The following is a 24,383-nucleotide window of genomic DNA, read 5'->3' as shown; positions in this document are numbered from 1 at the left end:
GTAGATTTATAATTGTCTGTTGCCTTTTTGCTTTCAATCACTAACGTTAAAGGTGCTGTAAGCGATTTTAGCGTTCTGAATATTTCTGCTTCAGTCTGCTGTTGTATATACAGGATAATTTAAGAGGCACACCAGTTTGTAAATACAGCTGTGAATTCCAAACACTGACTGTGTGGATGTAGCCAATGACAACAATGCAATGGACTCCCATAGTGCAATAAAAAGTAAAAAGAGGCTGCCTTAACCTTTCTAAATATTGTCATTATACTGCCTTCCCATGAGTAATGGAAGGGGACAAAAGTGATCTAATCCAATCAGCCCCAATAAGAGTAGAGGATAAATTGTGATGGGAGGTAATGAGCAGTTGTCGGGAGCTAATCCGGCTGTCTGGGCATAGTGTCTCCCTGGTGAGAAATGGCTCATTCCTCTTCCATCTTGAGCAAAGCCAGAGTTTTCAGGCCTTGATTTTGAATGCCTGTGAGAAATATCTATTTCTGGTAAGCAGTCACTTAGTTGAGCTAATTTTTTAATTTTATTTTTTCACTTTAAGCTCTCAGATGTATAAATTCTAAATTTGTATTTTGGCAGCTACAGCGGATAAAACGTTGAGGAAAATGATACACAGGTACATACAACAAGTTTGTAGCAGCCAAACTGTCGCATTCTAGCTTCAATCACAACAACACTGGATCTAATCATTCTTGTTGCATTCCGAGTCATGCAGCGGGCTTGGAACTGACATAATTTCTGAAACGTTGACAGGTTGGATGAGCTCGCAGACCAAGAGCTGCTCATGCTATCTGTACTCTAGTGACTGAGCTGCTCTGAAACTGTCAGAGCAACATCATAAGCCAAGCAGTGGAGTGTGGCCCTCTAAAGAACCTGGTGATGGATCCAGAAAAGAAATAATGATGTTCCAGAGCTATTAGTTGATGCTTAGAGGAACTTATCTCTGAGGGAGATGGAGAAGAAATTGAGAATGGAGAAATAAACATATTATGCCAGCAATACATGCCTTATGATAATGTTCAGCATCTCAAGGGTATGAGTAATGGTAAGCCGATAGTCCTTCTTAATAATAGTGTATAACTAGACTCTTGAAAATTGAGATTTTGACATTATTGTTTTTATGTTAATAAATAAAAGTAAATTCATAGTTTCAACAGAATATGTTGGTTTTCGACATTTGGTTTTTGACTACTGGTTATTAACAATTTATGCAGGGAGCCACACTGAGAGCCTTTTTCTGAAATGTGGTTGATTTTATATGGAAAATCCCAATGTTATGCTGATAATATCATCTGTAATTGACAAATTTGTATTAACTTACAAAACTTACAAAATATAGGCAATTTCACTCATGGTTTCAAAAATGGTTCCTACAGTATATCTTACGGGCCTGAAATGAATTAATACTATTCCAGATCCTGTCCTGTTATCACCCAGTTATCACAGAGTGTGGCATGCTTTCCAATAAACATTTTCTTAGTCAATGTACAAAATTGACAGAGTAAATTGTGAGTATTTTGGTAAAATCTTCATTGTGTTCTTTAGTTTGAACTAGATAACTTTACTAAAATGCTAGATAAAATGTAACAAAAAAATGTGGTTTGTCATCTTTGCTTTAATGTTTTTCTTTTTGTTATGACTGGCACAGATTAAAATGGGGAATAAAAACGAACGCGTAATAAGTAATAAGTCATCCTACACCATTTACAACAGGAATAATAGACGGTTAACAGCAAATAATCATAAAATGTTATTTTTAAAAAAAAAAGACAAAAGTGTGCACGAGAAAAAAATATTATAAAGCATTTTAAATGTAACCTGTTACAAAGCACATGCTTTTAAACTACAATTATCTATTTGTCTGCCTTCATAAAACAGGTGCAAAATAACCCAAACAATTACCATATTTATATCTATCATTTTAATTTTCCAGCACACCCGCCCTAAGTTCGCTTTAACCCTGCACTCTGGGTAACAGCAGCTGACTGTCAGGGCGACCTGCCCAAAATGCAGAGGTACTTGAAGCACAAACCAACTAGGACACTCCAGTAAATAACCAGGGCAACCTGGCCAATCAGAAGACACCAAGACTGCAGCAGAGAAAGTGAAGCTCATCCTTTATTAAAGACATCAATTACGCATTACCGGAGCACTTTGGGCTACCTGTGGTTCTTTTTTTAGGAGTTCCCACTGTCTCCAGGCTTTGACTAATCCAATAAGAGGTAATCATTGAATGGCAGTGACCCAGAACTGCGTGAAACAGACGTCAGGACACTGCGTAAATGAATTTGGCATTACTAGTAGTTAACACAATGAGGTGAGGGGTGCAGTCATCTAATCCGAATTCACAAAAAGGTCAGCTAAGCACAATTTTGCAAAACAAATTAATTATACACAAGACAGATTAATGCGCAACGCCATAGATGATTAAGTGATGAGGCAGGTTTATTTCTAGATCGGGTCTCGGATGAATGAACAGTGCAAACATGGAGCAGCGAAGCTCTTTGGATTCACATCTACATGTATCAGCACCCTCAGATGTCCGCCTTGCTTTGTTTAAGCAGCAATCAGAACTGGAGAAGGACCGGCTCATCTACATAACATGCATATTCAAATCAGACTCTCAGGCTTTGTTTAAAAACACTCTGACATCCCATCGCTTGCTGCTAATATATTGTCTTGAATAAATCACTGTAAACAATGTGTTAACATGTCACTGCAGTGTGCCTGAAACCACATACCACCCTACCCTTGCCTTACAACATAGGAAATCTTACGAGCACTTAACTAATTATGCATGGGGAAAACTTGGAACATGGCAACTTTCCAATGTTCATCCACTGCTAAATAACACTGACGGATCTCAAAACCATACTTTCCAAATTAGATGTAATTAAAAACTTGGCTCGAGTTGAATTTATCACAAAGTGAAGAGGAAGAGCATTTAGGGTGATCAATACTCATGTTAATTTCCTCTAAGAGCTGATAGGACTGTAAGTATGCAATAGATTTTCCCTTTTAACAAATATAGCATGGTGTATGGAGGAGAAAAAAAAATGTGGTAATAATTACCCATCTTTTATCTATCATCACAAGCAAACGGGTTGATAAGGCTGGAGGGAGTAAATCAATAGACTAATTTGAGCACAGTCAATAAACTGCAGAGGTGAAATATTATGATGACCAGTGTTGGGTAATGTTACTTTTAAAAGTAACTCGTTAGAATATCATGTTACTCCTTAAAAAGTAACTTAATTCATTAAACAAAAAAAAAAAAACAAAAAAAAAAATTATGGAAAGTAAAGCATTACGTTACATTTGCGTTATGTTTGCGTTACTTTTTTCTCACAACGACTTTCTCTTCTGCTATGCTATGCATTCCATACAAATAAGCCATGCATTGCATACAGGAGACATTACAGGTCATGCTAGCTACTGTATAACACTCATGTCAAAACAACATAGTAAACAAACACATATTTAGAAAGTAGGTCCTCACATAATATTTATAATAAAGAATCAATGACATGAATATGAATATGATTTGTTTTTCCATCAATATGACAGCCAATATGAATAATGAAGAATAACCACTGTCTTACCTAAAGCAGCAAAGTCCAACACTTGAACCTGCATCATATACACTGGCGGCCAAAAGTTTGGAATAATGCACAGATTTTGCTCTTATGGAAAGAAATTGGTACTTTTATTCACCAAAGTGGCATTCAACTGATCACAATGTATAGTCAGGACATTAATAACATGAAACATTACTATTATAAAAATACTTTTTTCTAAGAACACTTTTAAACTACTTCAAAGTGTTCTCATCAAAAAATCCTCCACATGCCAGATCCTTGGCATTCTAGATGTCAGTTTGTCCACTCAAGTGACATTTCACCCAACGCTTCATGTAGCACTTCCCATAGATATGGCTGTCTTGTCGGGCACTTCTCATGCACCTTAAAGTCTAGCTGATCCCACAAATGCTCAATGGGGTTAAGATCTATAACACTCTTTTCCAATTATCCAAATGTCTGTGTTTCTTTGCCCACTTTAACCTTTTCTTTTTGTTTTTCTGTTTCAAAAGAGGCTTTTTCTTTGCAATTCTTCCCATAAGGCCTGTACTCCTGAGTTTTCTCTTTATAGTTGTACATGAAACTGGTGTTGAGCGGGTAGAATTCAATGAAGCTGTCAGCTGAGGACATGTGAGGCGTCTATTTCTCAAACTAGAGACTCTGATGTACTTATCCTCTTGTTTAGTTGTACATCTGACCTTCCACATCTCTTTCTGTCCTTGTTAGAGCCAGTTGTCCTTTGTCTTTGAAGACTGTAGTGTACACCTTTGTATGAAATCTTCAGTTTTTTGGCAATTTCAAGCATTGTATAGCCTTCATTTCTCAAAACAATGATTGACTGACGAGTTTCTAGAGAAATCTGTTTCTTTTTGGCCATTTTTGACCTAATATTGACCTTAAGACATGCCAGTTTATTGCAAACTGTGGCAACCCAAAAACAAAGACAATGTTAAGCTTCATTTAACGAACCAAATAGCTTTCAACTGTGTTTGATATAATATAATAAAAAGTGATTTTCTAGTACAAAATTAGCAATTTAGCATGATTACTCAAGGATAAGGTGTTGAAGTGATGGCTGCTGGAAATGGGGCCTGTCTAGATTTGATCAAAAATGACTTTTTTCAAATAGTGATGGTGCTGTTTTTTTACATCAGTAATGTCCTGACTATACTTTGTGACCAGTTGAATGCCCATTTGGTGAAATAAAGTATAAATTTTCTTCGGAAACAGCAAAATCTGTACGCCAGTGTATGTCATCATGTACTGTGCCCATCAACAATGTCAGAGTACTCTTAAGATGTTTTTCAAAAGTCAGGATTAAATTCAGTGGGGAATGCCAGCCTAACATGTTCAAGGAATGTGTCTGATAATAAAATAATCTTTTTCACTTAAATCATCTCAGTGCAAGCTTGTTTTGTGTTGATCCATGGTGCATACAGATGCCACTGGTTGTTTGCATACAACTTCAAATGCGCATGTTGATACAACTGGAATGGAATTGTTTTTAATGCTACCAAAATGTCATAAAAAAACGATTAGTTTCATCAAACTATTTGTTTATAATAAAACAAAAATGTGGAATTTTTTTAGAAACTAAGACATTTTCTCTGCGTACACAATCGATGTAGAACGTTGCTCGGAGCTACTGATCTAGAGTCAGCTTTTCTCATCCCATTCTCCCAGTTATGGGGAGCTGTAACACGGAGCAGTTTGGCTGCATAAGTCAAGTATTTCACCCTGTGTATCATGTCATGGCCAGTGGAAGACTTGTCTTATAATCCCTCTGCCTAATCGCGTTTACAGATTTTTTTAATGTAGTGTGTATTAACACATGAATCAATCATGTTTCACTCAACCGAATGTTGACCTTATATTACGCTAAAACATGCAATTTTCCCGGCTTGTACAGCTAATGCGCATGTGCATTAGCAAGTTGATTGACAGGCGATGTCTGTATCTTAAAGGTGATTGGCTCTTTTACCTGCAAGGTTGGACTTCCTTTCTACATCCATTGACTGTTGGGTGCTAGAGCTTGTTGGTTGGGCATTCCAATTTCTCCCATTCATTTAAATAGAAGTGACTCTTCTTTGCTAAATAGTTTCTGGCCTCACACTCTATACAACTACAATGCCCATCATGCACTACATCTCCTCGCTGAAGTTTTCACACTTTTACTCCTGAATTCTTGCAATACAGGGAAAGTAGAGGTGTAAAAAAGCAACATGTTACTTTATTTTTTTTTTAAATATCTCAGATATTATGGTCTAAAATACAAAAAAAACACATTGTGTTACTTTACTCGTTACTCAAAAAAGCAATCTGATTATGTAATGTGTTACTTTTAACGCATTATTCCCAAAACTGATGATGACATAGCCATTAGGCAATAATAGATGCTTCCAGTATGACTAATGATTGCTTCCACAAATTACAGCTCAAAACACGTGAAGCACAAGCATGACAATAACACTGTATCGCTTGCTGTTAAAGGGACAGTTCACCCCAAAATGAAAATTCTGTCATCGTTTACTCACCCTTGTGTTATTCCTGAGGGAAGTCACCATTCACTTTCACTGCATATTCTTTCCATTCAATGAAAGTGAATGGTGATTGAAGCTATCATTCTGCCTAAAATCTCCTTTTGTGTTCCTTGGTAAAAAGAAATTCATACTAAATGAACGTGAGAAAATAATGACATAATTGTCATTGTTCAGTGTACTATCCCTTTTAAAACATGCAATAATGCAGTTGTTAAGCAAATGAGACCCATTTTGCACGTTTGACAACATTTTGTTACAAAGGTGAGACCACGGATGGGGCAATGACTTATTTAAAATGTCAATGGGATTAACCAAATATTTGACAGGGAGTTTAACTGCTACAATTTGCGTTCAACAAAACAACACAAGACGAATGGCCATGGAAACCATGAAAACCAGCGTGCAAGGCATTTGGACTCACCATATTGTCGGCGGCTCGGACCCCTCCACCTCCAAGTAGTCATACTTTTCCTCCGTCTGGAAGTCTGTAAAAATGATGGAGATGGTGTCTCCGGGATCAGCAAGTATGGTCCATGTACAGTCCACACTATTGTAATATTCACTTGGGAAATTGGGACTTGAAATGATGCCACTTGAACCCCTCAGAGTATCACCACATGTGTCCTCAGCTGTCAATCAAACACGAAAAGATTTCTGTTAGGAATCGGCCTTTAATTTCTTTACATACTGTATGTATACAGCAGAAAATGACAGCTGAGCCTTTTGGATTAAATTGAGGCCACTTAAATTTGCATGCCAAATTATTGTATATATTTTACACACACACATATATATATATATATATATACGCATATATACATTGTGAGCCAATTTATGTTAAGGATTTGACCAGCCCATTGTTTAAAGCTAAGCTTTCTGTTATTTTTATTTTTATTTTTATTTTTTATATATATTAGGTTTATAAGAGAGCCATGTCATGCACTGTCAATTAATCCAGGACACACAGCTTTCTAAACAGGTTCACTTTAAGGGTGTCCCATGATTCCTTTTATCATGTTTTAGAGAGGTAGTGGCTCTTCCAGGGAGCTTTTGAAGTAGTGGCCCTCTCTCGTCTCGGATTTTAAATGGGCTCCGTCAATACAAGGCTTTCAGAAAAAAAAAAAAAAAAAAAAAAAAACAAGGTCCCAGCTGCATTTCAACATAGACTCAGAGCTCAGCTCTGGTCCCTTCTGTTAATAGGTCTCCAATTCAAATTGACAGCAATCTTTTGAATATACCAATCGCAAATTGTAATTTAGTCTTTTTGAAATCGAGATGTAATAGAACTATGTACAGATAAAGACACATGGACTATTCTGTGCAAACATGATAAATTATATAAAAATAATTTATACAAAACAAGCATCCACTCATATGTACATGCAGTCATGACACTGGGCCATGCCATGGACGTACATATAGTGTGTACATAAATAAACAGAAAGCAATACTCTGAGCTGGAGTATCACTTTTAGCTGGGATATAAACATACTAACAGTTGCAAAGATCATGGCAACAGGGAGAGTACATTAAAACAATTAGGAAGAGACACATTGACATATCCAGTGCAGAAGCCATGCCAATGCACAAACACGCATATATTTGCGTACATTGAGAACATACATACAGTATACATTCCATGCATTCACAGGCAGATATAGGCTACTACGAAGTACACATGCACCCACAAAGAAAGAGATAAGTGAACTTCTACATTTCTTAATATCATCCTTCATAAATCAAAGATAAACCAACCTATATCCATTATATTAATTAATTACTGCAATAAACAAACAAACAAAAAACATAAAGGCAATCTGGATATTAATATTGATATTACTGTATACTTTTCCCAAGCCATTAGAGTGTAGAAATGTTTTAGCATGAAATCACGAATTCGTTTGATGTAATATCTCTTTTTTTTCCTAAAAAGCAATTTTATACATATATATATATATATATATATATATATATATATATATATATATATATATATATATATATATTATTTTTTTTTAAGTATCTTGTTTTTTTTTTCCTTATGTAAAAAGTTATCAATGTTATCAGAATCGAGTATTCGAACAGACCAAGGTAAAAAATTTAACATTTGTATTTGGTAAATCTGATTACAGTTTGTGACATTGTTGAAATTTCTTTTGAAACTGTAGAAGGGACATGTGAGATTACTGGGGTCTTTTTGTCATGAGAAAATTGAAAGAAGCAGGAGACTTAAGAGAATGTATCAATTAGCTCTCCATTTAATCTAATTTCTGTCAAGGAGAAACACTAGAGATATTAAAGCAGTTTCATTTGTGATGTTTCTTTTCTAAACCACACACACATACACACGCATGCACGAACGCGCACACACACACACACACACACACACACACACACACACACACACACACAAACACAAACACAACATTATTAATGTCACTGAGCATGTGATTGGCAGCCTCATAAAAAATCCATTACATGAAAGGAACTCGAGAGACAAATTGGTCAAAGGTGTGTATGCTTCTATGTTTTCGTGTGCTTTTAAGCATGTGTGAGAGAATGCATTTCTCCCCTTTGTTTGCACTGAGTGTGCCTCCCTCTGTCTTAAACATTTCATAATTGTATGTAAATGAACTGTTACTTAATGCCTATGGCCATGTTAAAAATATCCTTAACATAGTACATTTTTGGGCAGCCTTTGGTGTGTTGCCTACTGTGTATACACTTATAAGCCCACAAAAATATTGTTAAAATTTACAAAATCAGACAGAATCGCTTGTTCTTAAATGATACAAGGGAATAGATACTAAGCCAGCTCGGCCTTGACATTTGCATTGTAATGTGGACCTGTGATCTGTGGGGCTATGATAGACTCCCTCAGGGAAATATTTGTGTCAGTCATTTGTAAATCAATTCTGCATTTCCATGCATCTCTCACCGTCAATCCCACTTCAAATGTTGAGTAGCAAGCCCTGAATTTCATTCAAAATGGAATAATAATGCATAGGGTCAAAAAGGAAAACCCACATTTGCTCATTCTGCAGTTGTTCAGGGGCATGCAGCCAATATGGCCTCAAATAATCCATATTGTTAAAGGCACCTAGTTATACTATATGAAAATATGAGGTCAGATGTACAGTTGAGATCTATGCATGACTGGTCCTTCACCAACAATAAAAAATAACTCTCTCTATAGCCACTTTGTAGATACATTCATGAACAAGTACCAAGTATGTTGGATTTAAGAATAATATTTTTGTCTTGCAATGGACTATTCACACCGAGTTCAAAAAGACTAACTGCCAGAAATTCAAAATAAAATGAAATAATAATAATAATAATAATAATAATAATAATAATAATAATAATGTCATTCTCTGAAACAAATTAGATACCTAAATTAATTGTTCAGCATCTGGACAATATAAAAATTGCATCAAAGTCTCTGAAAATATAAATGACAGATCATTGCAGCATAACATTTTGCACTCGGTTTGAAAGAGTTCATAGAAATCAGAGTTTCCACAAACATGGAAAACCTGGAAATATCAGGGAATTATAAATTGTGTTTTCCAGACCTGAAAAAGTCATGGAAATTAATAAAATCTCAAAAGGCATAGAAAAGATTCTTAGAAATTTCTAAATTGAATGTGTATTTTTTTTCTCTGCTCTAAAATGTTTTATGAGCTAGATATTGCTACACAAATAGCAAATAAAACAAATTAAAATAATTAATAAAATAATAATAAAATATTATAAAATAAAATAATCTTGTATGTCTAATTTGTAAGTGAATCTTTTAATTATTTTCTTTTCAATTAATTAGTCAAAACAGTTCACAAATTGGTTTGAATGTTTCATTCACAAGTCAGTCTGAATCAAAATGATTTTAAAAGGTCATAAAAAGGGTTATGGAAAAGTGATTGAAAATCCAAAGAAATGCATAGTTTTGTTTTAACATTATGTTAAAGGGGTCATGACACAAGGAATCAAATTTTCTGTAAGTTTTAGTACTCAGAGCTTCTTCTCCATTCCAAAAAGAGCATTTATTTTTTCCACCCTGTAAAAACGACTACATAAATCAACTACATTGTGACATCACAGTTGTTAGGCCTCGTGTATTTAGATAGAATACAAAGGCAGGCCTAACACAGTCGTAAAACCTGACTGAGGCCCACAAACAGTCATAAATCTTACTGATAAAAAATGCGCCAAAATCAAACAAAGGGAGTCCAAAACAGACTACATATCCCATGAAGCCTTGCTCACTAAAGGATCGAACTCTCAACTCCTATTGGATGAGGCACACAACAGAACGGCCCTCAACCATGACGTCATCAGGAGTAGAAATAACTCTGAGACCCTTCCGGGCATTGCTTTCAGCAACTTTGCTCACCGGCATCGCTGCTCTCAGGTGTAGCCTCGTGGCAAAAGGAAGTAACATCCGACTTGAAACTGTGGCCATACAATCTCCATCTCGCTGGCCGAGTTGAGATTACTCTGTGTTCCACCGAACACTCTAACGGATCCGAAGGAGACCGCTGAGCAATCCGCATCTTCATCCGTTTGCCTACAGAAGTGAAGAGAAAAGTTCCCTATCTGTCACTCACTCGACGTTGGTGTCGATGTAGTGACACTAGGGGTCACTCTTGGGAGCCCGAGACACCTCTGGTCTTTGATAAAAGGCCAATGAAAATTGGCGAGTGGTATTTGCATGCCACTCCCCCGGACATACGGGTATAAAAGGAGCTGGTATGCAACCACTCATTCAGATTTTCTCTTCGGAGCCGAACGGTCATGCTCATTGAGCTGAATACTACTGTTCATTCACCTCTGCTGGATCTGACGGCGCATTTCGGCGGCTTCTCCCCACTCTGCACTGGTGCACTGCAGAGAACGCCCCTGGGCACTTTGGCAGAAAAACTAGAGAGTATATTTTCTGAAAGAGCATTTTTCCCCTCTAAAAGAGTATATATTTCTCTAAAAGAGTGCACACACGGAACGTCTGTTTAAAGACGTGTCTTTTTAAAGATGCTTTTCCGATTGTGTGTTATTCCTGGTTGTGTTCGTTATCTCTCGCCTTCTAACGGTCATGATCACTGTCTTTCGTGTCTGGGCACTGCTCACGCGGAGACAGCATTCGTGGATGGTCATGTTCTCATTGCGAGAATATGTCCATGGCAACGTTAAGGTCGCGGCTCGCCTTCGTAAGAAAGCGAGCCACCCCAAAGGCTTCCACCTCGGTCCTTTTACCCACGGGTATGAGGCCAGCGTGGCTAGCACTGGGGGCGATTTGGGGAGCCCAGTGGGACCGCCTCCGCCGGGTATCCCCCCGCAGACCTCCTATTCCCCAGCACGCTCGTCTGCCCCGATCGGGCTTCCGGGTGAGTCCTCCAGCTTGTCTCACGGCGAGTTCGACCTCTTATTTGGAGCCCGCGAAAGTGATGAGCTCTCGAGCGCAGCATCGGAGAGCAGGCTCGTCCAGTCGGAAGCCTCAGCTGGGCTCCTCCCTTCGGGGTCGATTGCCCAGTCACAGGCTGACGCGGAGATGACGACATGCTTTCCCGGACAGCCGCGAGCGTCGGTTAGAGTGGATTTCACCGCTCTTCCCTGAACCCTCGGGGCTCTGTGATTGGTTCCTTGGCTCGTGGCACCGCTCAAAGCCACGCCCTGTACCCGTTCCTTTCTTCCCGGAAGTGCATGAACAGGGTCGCAGGAGGCACTTTTTACTGCCCGGTCCTGATCTTTTCAGCTTCCCCGCCCTCACTACCCTCGATGGTGGGGCGGCCAAGGGCTATTCGGCAATGCCCGGTGGATAAAGGCACTCGTGGTGCACCTATGCACGCAGAGCGCCGCCACCTGGCGCGGGTGCCCAAAGCCCCTGTCCAAGGCCTGTAGGTTTACGTCATCTCTGACGGCCAAGGCCTACGGTGCCGCTGGACATGCCGCCTCCGCCCTGCACGCCATGGCTCTCCTTTAAGTCTGCCAAGGCGCTAAAGGAACCTTTGGCTCAGCCTGGTCGAGAAGGGTGAGGCCGACAAGACATGATTCCTTGCTGCCCCCATTTCCCAGGCAGGCCTATTCGGTGACACCGTCAAGGACTTTGCCCAGCAGTTCTCAATGGTAGAGCAGTAGATGGATGCTAGCCGGCATATCCTGCCCCGGCGCGGCTTAAGATCCCGCACCCCGTCTACTCATTGCCAAGGGCGTCCCCCTGCGGTGACTGCACCGGCTCTGCCACAGCCCGCCCCATTGGCCCGGCCCCGGCGTGGAGCCCACCGCAGGAAGCAGAAGCCACCCGTCTTGCGGCTGCCCAGAACCCATGAAAGGCTTCGAAGCGCCCTTGAGACGGGCGACCCAGGGACAACGAAACCCGCTGCTCTGGAGCTGGTAAGCAGATATTCATCTTTTTGTTACCTTTTGCATTTAATTGCACTGCATGCCCAAGTGGCTGCTGTACTCAAGAGCTCAGCAAGAGCGGTTTCCTTGTTCCCTTGGTCACGTATCCGGTGTGTACGGCCGTCATCACGACCACCGTCCACCACTCCATTTGGCAGGTTTAGCGCTCCAGCGGCGGTCTCCCACCCCTGAGCGCCCAGCTGTGGCACAAATCCACCCCCGATGTGACAGTCTCCACGGGTCACGAGGAGAGGCTTCTTCCTCACCCGTCCCAGGCTGTTCTGGGGGTGGTCACAAGGAGCCAGGTAAGTGCTTCACTGTCATTAGACTCAGCACGGCCATGACATGGTGTAGGACCTCGAGCTCTGCCCCGCCGCGAGGCCCCACCTGCCGGTACATCCGATGACGTTGTCCCTTTGGTCCCCGTTGCGCGGAACTTGGACGCATGGCTTGCGCTTTCCAATCCGTCTCGAGGGCTGGTCCGGACCGTCCAACTCGGCTGCGCGATTCACTTCGCCAGGCATCCACCCAGGTTCAGCGGTGTCCACTTCACCTTGGTGAAAGATGAAAACGCTGCTACCTTGCGCAGAGATCGCTACCCTCCTACGGAAGGGCGCGACAGAAACTGTCCCTCCAGCCGAGATGAAGAAGGGTTTTTTTTTCAGCCCCTACTTCATCGTACTGAAAAAAGGCAGTGGGTTGAGGCCAATCTTGGACCTGCGAGTTCTGAACTAGGCTTTACACAGACTCCCGTTCAAGATGCTGACGCGAAAACGCATTCTGGCAAGCGCCCGGCATCAAGATTGGTTCGCGGCGGTAGACCTGAAGGATGCGTACTTCCACACCTCGATCCTTCCTCGACACAGACCCTTCCTGCGGTTCGTGTTTGAGGGTCAGGCGTATCAGTACAAAGTCCTTCCTTTCGGCCTGTCCCTGTCTCCTCGCATCTTTACGAAGGTCGCTGAGGCTGCCCTTGCCCCGTTAAGGGAGGTGGGCATTCGCGTTCTCAACTATCTCGATGACTGGCTAATCCTAGCTCACTCTCGAGACGTGTTGTGCGCACACAGGGACCTGGTGCTCTCACACCTCAGCCGACTAGGGCTTCGGGTCAACTGGGAAAAGAGCAAGCTCCTCCCGGTTCAGAGCATCTCTTTTCTCGGTTTGGAGTTGGACTCAGTCTCCTTGACGGCGTGCCTTACGAACGAGCGCACAGAGGCTCCGGGGGCATATGGCATCCTCGGCGGTGGCCACCCCACTCGGGTTGATGCATATGAGGCCGCTTCAGCACTGGCTCCAGACTCGAGTCCCGAGACGGCCATGGCGCCACGGGACACACCGCGTGGCCATCACGTTGGTCTGTCACCATCTTTTCAGCCCTTGGACCGACCTCTCGTTCCTATGGGCAGGTGTTCCTCTAGAACTGGTCCCCAGGCACGTCGTGGTCACGACAGACACCTCCAAAACGGGCTGAGGTGCTGTTTGCAATGGGCACGCAGCCGCCGGCCTCTGGACTGGTCCGCAACTGCATTGGCACATCAACTGCCTCGAGTTGTTGGCAATTTTGCTCGCCCTGTGGAGGTTTTGGCCGTTGATCCAGGGCAAGCACATGTTAGTTCAGACAGACAACATGACAACGGTAGCATATGTCAACCACCAAGGTGGTTTGCGCTCTCGTTGTATGTCACAACTCGCCCGCCTTCTCCTCCTCTTGAGTTAGCAGCACCTAAAGTCGCTGCAAGCCACTCACATCCCGGGCAACCTCAACACTATGGCGGATGCACCATCACAACAGGTTACCCTCAGAGGAGAGTGGAGACTCCACCTTCAGGTGGTCCAGCTGATTTGGAGTCGATTTGACAGGCACATGTGCACCTGTTCGCCTCCCAAGAATCCTCCCCACTGCCCGCTCTGGTACACCCTGACCGAGGCCTCCCTCGGCATAGATGCGCTGGCACACAGCTGGCCCCCTGGCATTCACAAATATGCGTTTCCCCCAGTAAGCCTGCTTGCACAGACCCTGTGCAAGGTCAGGGAGGACGAGGAGCAGGTCATCCTGGTAGCACCCTACTGGCCCGCCCAGACGTGGTGCTCGGACCTCACGCTCCTTGCAACAGCTCCCCCCTGGCAAATTCCCCTGAGGAAGGACCTTCTTTCTCAGGGAAGGGGCACCATCCGGCACCCGCGCCCAGACCTCTGGAATCTCCATGTCTGGCCCCTGGACGGGACGTGGAAGACCTAAGCTGTCTCCCACCTGCGATGGTAGACACGATCACTCAGGCTAGGGCTCCCTCTATGAGATGCCTGTATGCCTTTAAGTGGCGTCTGTTCGCTAAGTGGTGTTCTTCCCGTCGGGAAGACCCCCAGAGATGCGCAGTCAGATCAGTGCTTTCCTTCCTGCAAGAGAGTTTGGAAGGGAGGCTGTCCCCTTCCATTTTGAAGGTGTTCGTTGCTGCCATAGCAGCACACCATGACACAGTCGACGGTAAGTCCTTAGGGAAGCACGACCTGATCATCAGGTTCCTAAGAGGCGCCAGGAGGCTGAATCCCTCCAGGCTGTGCCTCGTTCCCTCATCGGACCTCTGTAGTTCTTCAGGGTCTACAGAGAGCCCCCTTTGATCCTTTGCAGTCAGCCGAGCTTAAGGCACTCTCCTTGAAGACTGCCCTTCTGACTGCGCTCACTTCCATCAAGAGGGTAGGTGACCTGCAAGCGCTCTCTGTCAGCGAAACGTGCCTGGAGTTCGGTCCAGGTTACTCTCACGTGATCCTGAGACCCTGATCAGGCTATGTGCCCAAGGTTCCCACCACCTCTTTAGGGACTAGGTGGTGAACCTGCAAGTGCTGCCCCAGGAGGAGGCAGACCCAGCCCTGTCGCCGCTGTGTCCGACGTGCGCTTTACGCATCTATTTGGATTGCACGCAGAGCTTTAGAATCTCTGAGCAGCTCTTTGTCTGCTTTTGGTGCACAGCGGAAAGGAAGCGCTGTCTCCAAGCAAAGGATCACCCACTGGCTCGTTGATGCCATAACTATGGCATATCTCGCCCAAAACATGCCGCCCCTAGTAGGGCTACGAGCCCATTCTACCCGTGGTGTAGCGGCTTCTTGGGCCTTGGCCAGAGGTGCCTCTCTAACAGACATTTGCAGAGCAGCGGGCTGGGCAACACCCAACACCTTTGCAAGGTTCTACAACCTCCGGGTGGAACTGGTTTCGTCCCAGGTAGTGGCACACAACACAAGCGGATAAGCCCGGGATAGCCGGCCAAGTGTATCACTTGCACATAGCGCCTTCCACCTCCTTTTGAGCTGAAGACGTGCACCGTTAATTCCCAGTAGTGTTCACAAAATTTGTTCCCTGGTTGACCTCCTCCGAGCCCTGTGGCAGTCGAGTTTTCGGAGAGACTCACTGCCGGCCCAGTACACGCGCTAACTAAGAGCCCGGTTCTGGGGTAGGTGCTCCGCATGTGGTGGTTCCCTGTAAGGCTAACCCCATGCGATCTATATCTTCCGCTAATTCTTTTCCCTGCTGGCAAACTGTGTCTTCCTTGGGCAGAGCCCCTCTGTCCCAGTCTCCATGTTTGTAGTAACTCCTCCCCCATTGGGCAGGATCTAGCTTGAAGGCTCTCCACATGGTTGGAAAGACCATGTGACATATTCTTCCACTTAAATATCCCCCCTCTTTTGGGGCGAGGTGTGGTCTCTGCGGTGTCCTCCCCTTGGGAGGGACACCCCCCGACTAGACCTGGCGGCCCAGTCGGATAATCTCCCTTCTTTTTTAGGGAGTGGAAAAAGAGAAGGGGAAAAGAGGCCATGGCTGGGTTAAGCCTGTCTCTATCTTTGGGTAGTCGACTTGTCCCCAAAAAGGGCCATTCAACACTCATTCAACATAACTATGTTGGGGGAGGTTACATGTCGACCTGGTGTGCTGGCTATGAGACACACAGCAAGTCTGCCCACCACACACCACCAGTTCACGTAACACAGTTCAGCCTTGTGGCGTTTTGTATAGGGACCCCTAGTGTCACTACATCGACACCAACGTCGAGTGAGTGACAGATAGGGAACGTCATGGTTACTGGTGTAACCTCCATTCCCTGATGGAGGGAACGAGACATTGGTCCCTCCTGCCACAACGCTGAACTACCCGCTGAAATGGCCAGCGGGTAGTAAAACCTGAATGAGTGGTTGCATACCAGCTCCTTTTATACCTGTATGTCTGGGGGAGTGGCATGCAAATACCACTCGCCAATTTTCATTGGCCTTTTATCAAAGACCAGAGGTGTCTCGGGCTCCCAAGAGTGACCGCTAGTGTCACTACATCACCACCAATGTCTCGTTCCCTCCATCAGGGAACGGAGGTTACACCAGTAACCATGACGATTTCTCTTCCCTCTTCAATCAAGTCGACATCGCTGATTTCTCCGCGAGCCCGCCGAGAATCAGCAGCCGTACCACCCGCCGACAGAGCGAGGAAACGGCCTCCCATCATCACCCGAGCCTCGAGGAACCGAGTCGGAGTCAAACGACAGATGAACACATTCTACCTGCATCCTCATGCGATTCAAGTAATAGGTTTATGTCTGGGCAGAGATAGAATATTATAGTGTGTTATTCTTGTGTATCAAGGTTATTGCTTGTACAGTTTAGGGACCGCCGAGTCCTCTCAGTGCTGCTAATAATACTCAAGGTATTACTGTAATGTACTGTTATCACAAATGAGATCTGCTGTGTTGTAGTCCAACCACATTGGACTGTTGTGTATTTTCGCCATCGCGGGTGAGACCGGCACACTGAGTTTATCCATTAAAGAACCAAAGATGGTTTATGAGCCGTCCACTGCGTCTCTGAGTGATAAACTAACAGTTGCTTTCTCTCCCACGATTGCGAAACCGGATTTGGTGCCGCCACTTTATTCTCTCTCTCTCTCGTACTAACCACACACATACACGCGACCCCTCACAAACATTTTCGCACACACTTTTGGCTAGTAGATAACTTCATGATAAAGCTCAGCTTTGTCCCTAAGTTATCGTACAAACGGAGACACGCGGTAATGGGCAGATGCCATTAACCAGCTTCTCTACGCCCACATTCGCTGCCGTATTCTCTGGCCGGAAATCTTGCGTGACGTACACTCCACGAGAGTCACGTCCGCCATTTTGTGTGTGTCACTCCTTACATACACAAACACACACACACACACACACACACACACATTCACACACACACACACACACACACACCTTCCTCTCATGTGTAACTGGCTTATTTTGGTTACCATATCTAATCATGTCACTTTTTAGTCTGTAGTTGTATGTCGGAAGTTTATTGACTGCATTGTATTGATTATTAATTGATATTACTGCATAAATAAACTTTGTTATATTTCAAAGATAAGTGTTTTGGTTTGTTTTGCATATACCTGTGTCAAATGCTGACAGGGGATGTCAGTGCTCGTATTCAAGCATTCATTGTTACTTTTCGAAGGTCAATATTCTTCGGATGTTGATTTTCCTAAGAATATTGAGACTGTTATACTATCTGGTTATTAGTCCCTGATTCCAGGGTGGTGCCCCGGCGATATTAATCCTTATTAATATTCTATTGATTTTTGATAATTGATAATTATCTTTGATGATTGTTGAATTTGAAGGATCAATAAGCTAGTGTTAATTTTAATCAATGTTTCATCAATGTTGATAATTAATGATTGTCTTTGATATTTGTTGATTTAAAGGATAAAAAAAGCTAACATTGATTCTCATCAATTTTCTATTGTTTTTAATAATTAATAATTATCTTTGATAATTATTAAATATTGCTAATAACCAAACCCGCTCCTGAACGTGGCACACTACATTTAATGGTGCGCCGTGTGAGGTTTTAATGAGTTAGCTTCTATAATTTCTATTATTCTATTATTATTATAATTTAAATATTAATTCATAACTAAAGAAATAATTATTAATTATTTCTGATAGTAACACTGATCTAAACAACCAGTAAAACCTACACAGTGTAGTGTCATTTGCATAGTTCCAGCCTCCACAACATATGTAGGCCTAATTGTTGCATCTGGTGAGTTGAAAGAGAGAGAAAGCAGCTGGGACACTGCAACACTGAAAGTGACACAATTGTAAATGTAGTTTGCTTTTACCCAGTGAAAAGCGTAAAGTTAGGTCCCAAGATGTTGTTATGTTCCTGGCTGTGGAAAATCTGTATCTCTGCATAGTCTTCTGAAGAATCCCAACGTTAGGAATGAGTGGCTACTGTAATTTGGGAATAAATGTTTGGATTCATGGATGAATTCTTCAGAGAACCAAGGATTCAGGCTTTGCAAAGCAACTTGTATTGAGAGATGTAGCAGTGACAACAATATTGGACATGACAATAATGCCGGTGTGTAACAAGTGTAATTCTAATGTTTCATCTGCCTGTGTTAGTTTGCTATGTAAGAAATTGAACGGTGAGTGTTTTTGTTGTTGTTTTTTTTTTTTTTTTTTTTTTTTAAATAAACCATGATCATGATTCCAAAGCAGAGCAGATCATGCTTATTACATGGTTACTTACCTAAGAAAAACATAATTCCTCACAAAATATTGATTTGAGATTACATTTTTTAAATATGGCAGAACACGCAGTGCAATGAAAAACAACACTGAAGTACTGTATATGGTAGTAAGGCTGTCTGCTTTCTCATCTGTCTTGTATTAGCTATGGTGTCCTGTATTTTGGCTGAAATTAATACATCAGGATGCCCATTTTCCTGTATTTAAGCAGTGAATTTATCAAAGGAGACCCCTTCCCCTGTTTGACTTGCGAATTGTTTGAGATTGATTCCCAATCCGGCGAACATCCCGTGTTTCCTGACATGGGATGCGTATTAAAGCTGAGAGATCAAACAGTGGAATCCCCAGGCCAACCATATCTCATAACACTCTATTTACAGCTTGATAAATATGTATTAACCCTTCACATTCGCAGCTTGTGTTCGACAATTTTAGCTGTTTATTTTATCACCAAATCTTGTATGACTGATATGTTTTGGGGAGAAACACTGTGATGATTTTGTTCAGTTTTCTATTGTTATTTCATTCGAACAGCTGTTGTAGTTTGATTCTGTGCTTTACATAAATTGTGACATATGTTCATATATTCATATCAATGCCTGGACTGAGTACTTTCAGAGGATTTTGTAAATAGCTTGCAAGTTTTCATTCTTTCATTCTTGGAAATTACAGTTCCACACTTAAAATGGTGTGAAGGGCATTTGCTCTTTAAGGATGTTCGCCAATTATAACAGTGGGCGTGTCTTAAAGGTGAAGGACACAGAAAATCAAGTGTTTAAGAGAAAGGGCCAAAGACAGGTTAGAAACAGGTGATGTAATATGCTGTGACTGTCTTTTTTTTTGTTTGTTTTTTTTTGTGTGTGTGTGTGTGCAAAAAACCTTACTTACAATAGAAGTGAACCTCAAGGGGAAACAAATATGCATGTATCTTTAAAAATATCTTTAAAGGTTCATGTAAATAGGCCTTTTGACATGTCAGAGACATTTTGCAATTTTGACATGTAGAATTTTTATTTTATTTATTTATTTATTTTTTTTATCAAGCTTTTTCAGCTAAAAATTATGCTTCTGATTTCTGTGCTCCACTGTCAGCTAGAAGACACTGGTCTGTGACAGATCCATGCATTGAGATGCAGGACTGATAAAAAAGCAGATTCTATGATGGCAAACAGACACAAACATGCTAGCAAATCGTTCAGAGGCCCATGAGATGAGATGTGGTGACAGGACCCTGACACTCTCCTGTCCATCAGCTTAGCACAGGCCAGACTAGACTATAGATGTGCACAAGTGCATATTGTGAAGGACCATTATGATGTCCAGTAATATATACAGTGGGCTCCAAATCTCTGAGACCACTAAACAAATTTGTGACATTGTGCATATATTTCTTTGCTTCCATTTAAGGTGCTCTCGGAAACATTCTCAAATCATTATTTGATAGCATGGATCATCAGATTTTCCACAAACTTGATGAGTACATGCCAGCTCAAGACCATGCTGTTATTATAGCAAAAGGGGATAATATATTAAGAAATGCATGTTAATTTTTCAATTCAACTTTGCTCTCCAATTGTTAAGCTAATATAGTGTGCAATGAAAATGCAAAATAAAGGCATTTTCACTATCGGTCTCTGATGTATGGACCACAATGTATATACAGTATACACATATTGTTCTAACCTAATGTAACTAGACATGTAAGACAAAATATTTGCATAAAGCATAATTCTCAACAATATAATCGATGTTTGATGTAATTTGTAAAAATTCATGTTTTGTGTTACAGACACAGTTTAATGATCACGTTTGTTAGGCATTTCAAAATATCATGCAAAACATGCAACAACAAAATAATAATAATAATAATAATTTCCCTAAAAATGTATGTCTTCATATGGGGAGAGCAGGACTACGTTGAGACATTTTAAATAATACCAACCTAAAGAAAGTGTGATTTGTTTTGTATTTTGTTTTATTATTATTATTATTATTATTATTTTTTTTTTTTTTTTTTTTTTTTTTAATCAAATTGTTTTTTATTTTTCCAGGAGTGTTGGTTATTCATGTTGTTTAAGACATTACATACATTAAAGCTGATTTTGTGTAAAGCTGCTTTGGAGCAATGTATTTAATTATATTATATATAATTATTTGACTTAATTTAACAATGTTTTTTTTTACTTTGGCAACAAAATCTCAATGTTCTATCTTTGCAGAGTTAAACAAGCAAGTTATAGCCAGTGCTGAAGCATTTTACCAATCAGAAATTAGCATAATTAATTCTGATACAAGTAATTGCCAGCATCGTCACTGCCAACCATGTTAACATAAAATTATATATTATAAATTCTGAATCTAAGTACTGATAACCATTGCCCCATCTCTACCAACCGTGTTGAGTGGTGCAAACATCATATGCCGCCTGAAACTGAACTTTTGGTCAGATGTTAGGAGTGAATGCACTTGGCTGCATAGGAAAGCTATAGAATGTTCTCTTGCTCCCTATTTAGTGAATGACTTAACCTCCAGTGTGCTGTCTGACTGCATTGGTCTCAGAACAGTTCGAAATGCACCTTATTTCCATCCTAATACCATACAAAGCCTCTGAAAGCAAAAATGTTCATCTTTTGGATAAATAGTAGTAAACCAACAGCAGAACAAACGCTGTAAAGACATCCGTGCCAAATACTGAAAGGGCTTATATTCCCAAGTAGCTTTAGTGAGAAAGCTAAAAAAAAAAAAAAAAAAACTCATGCTATAGTCCAAAAGAGAGGGGAAGCTCTCTTTAATCTAAAATGTTTTGTTTTATTGAGAGGCCAAAAAGAGAACTATAGAACAGGTACTCCTACAGAAAGAATCCAGATGGATATTTCACTTAAAATCTTTACATCCCTTGGGAATGAATTAAGATTTGTCCCTCAGCTGTTTTCTATAGGATTATTATGATGCATCTCTATTTGCATATGCTTATGATTTGAATCATGGTATATTTGCAAATATAACTACACTGGTGGCCAAAAGTTTGGAATAAAGTACAGATTTTGCTCTTATGGAACAAAATTGGTACTTTTATTCACCAAAGTGGCATTCAACTGATCACAGTGTATAGTCAGGACATTAATAATGTGAAAAATTACTATTGCAATAAAAAAAAAAAAAAAAAAAAAAAAAATCAGAACTTCTTAAACTACTTCAAAGAGTTCTCATCAAAAAATCCTCCACATGCAGCAATGACAGCTTTGCAGATCCTTGACATTCTAGCTGTCAGTTTGTCCAGATACTCAGGTGACATTTCACCCCACGCTTCCTGTAGCACTTGCCATAGATGTGGCTGTCTTCTCACGCACCTTACAGTCTAGCTGATCCCACAAAACTCAATGGGGTTAAGATCCATAACACTCATTTCCAATTATCTGATGTCAGGGTCGGGGAGTAACGGAATACATGTAATGGGATTATGTATTTAAAATACAAAATATAAGTAACTGTATTCCACTACAGTTACAATTTAAATCATTGGTAATTAGAATACAGATACATTCAAAAAGTATTTTGATAACTGAAGAGATTACTTTGCATTTTATTGTCATTTGTTTCATTTAATATTTAGTCTTTTCAGATGGGAAACATTTATACATATAAATAATGCAAATCATAATTTCTTTTTTTCTAGTAAGACCTTTGATATTAGGGCAAAAATTTTATTCTTGATAATAATTTTTGTATTGTTTTCCTGTAAAAATATCTAAAAATCCTTAAAACAAGATCAATTTGATTTATCTTGTTTTAGAAACAACACTGCATAAGATATTTAGGTTTTTCAGAGAATGTATTTTTAACATGTGTATTTTGTCTTACTGTACTGGCAGAGTATTTATAGTCAAAACAAGTGAAAAAATCTACCAATGCTGAAGAAGTAATCCAAAGTATTTAGAATACGTTACTGACCTTGATTAATCTAATGGAATAAGTTACAAATTACATTTTACAGCATGTATTCTGTAACCCTCCCAACCCTGTCTGTTGTCCAATGTCTGTGTTTCTTTGCCCACTCTAACCTTTTCTTTCTGTTTTTCTGTTTCAAAAGTGGCTTTTTCTTTGCAATTCTTCCCATAAGGCCTGCACCCCTGAGTCTTCTCTTTACTGTTGTACATGAAACTGGTGTTGAGCGGGTAGAATTCAATGAAGCTGTCAGCTGAGGATATGTGAGGCATCTATTTCTCAAACTAGAGACTCTGATGTACTTATCCTCTTGTTTAGTTGTACATCTGGCCTTCCACATCTCTTTCTGTCCTAGTTAGAGCCAGTTGTCCTTTGTCTTTGAAGACTGTAGTATACACCTTTGTATGAAATCTTCAGTTTTTTGGCAATTTCAAGCATTGTATAGCCTTCATTCCTAAAAACAATGATTGACTGATGAGTTTCTAGAGAAAGCTGTTTATTTTTTGCCATTTTTGACCTTATATTGACCTTAAGACATGCCAGTATATTGCATACTGTGGCAACTCAAAAACAAACACAAATACAATGTTAAGCTTCATTTAATGAACCAAATAGCTTTCAGCAGTCTTTGATATAATGGCAAGTGATTTTCTAGTACCAAATTAGCAATTTAGCATGATTACTCAAGAATGAGGTGATGGAGTTATGGCTGCTGGAAATGGGGCCTGTCTAGATTTGATAAAAAATTACTTTTTTTCAAATAGTGATGGTGCTGTGTTTTACTTCAGTAATGTCCTGACTATCCTTTGTAATCAGTTGAATGCCACTCTGGTGAATTAAAGTACCAAATTCCTTCCGAAACAGCAAAATCTGTACATTACTCCAAACTTTTGGCCGCCAGTACAGTTTACATTTGGAAATACGTGTAGACATTTTTGAATATCGGGTGATTGTTGTACTATGCCCATGTTTTTTTAATTATGCATGATCAACATTTGTATTGACATAATTGACATTTCTCGAAGTATAATGTATATATGACACAAAATATAATTCCTTACTGATTTGTTTGCATACAATTCTTCTTTGAATAATTAATATTATTGGTATCTGGTTGTAATATAATAATATAATGGGTAATTTTTGTATATGTAATTTTTATGTCATTTGTGTCCTTCTCTATCTCCTGATATATACATGTAGATTCTTGATAACTTGTCTTTGTTCCTTTAGTAATTAATGTGAATGCCGGTATACCATATAAAGAGGCAATATATGTCTATAACATTTAGCAAACATTTATATATTTTTTAAGTCTATTCTATTAGGAAAAATATGGTAAATACTCC

General features: G+C 40.7%; 1 protein-coding gene across 2 annotated transcripts in view; it reads right to left on the bottom strand.

Moving 5' to 3' along the window:
• Window positions 1-24,383, bottom strand: part of csmd3b (CUB and Sushi multiple domains 3b) — a 715,228-nt gene that overhangs the window by 353,845 nt on the left and 337,000 nt on the right. For both annotated transcript variants that reach the window (XM_051664389.1, XM_051664390.1), the window contains exon 5: window positions 6,549-6,756. In XM_051664389.1, coding sequence (XP_051520349.1) covers window positions 6,549-6,756 — 208 coding nt within the window. The remainder of the gene's footprint in view (window positions 1-6,548; window positions 6,757-24,383) is intronic.

This window comes from Myxocyprinus asiaticus, chromosome 30 (genome assembly GCF_019703515.2).
Source record: "Myxocyprinus asiaticus isolate MX2 ecotype Aquarium Trade chromosome 30, UBuf_Myxa_2, whole genome shotgun sequence".
NCBI lineage: Eukaryota > Metazoa > Chordata > Actinopteri > Cypriniformes > Catostomidae > Myxocyprinus > Myxocyprinus asiaticus.
This window is presented reverse-complemented; position numbering and strand designations above follow the sequence as displayed.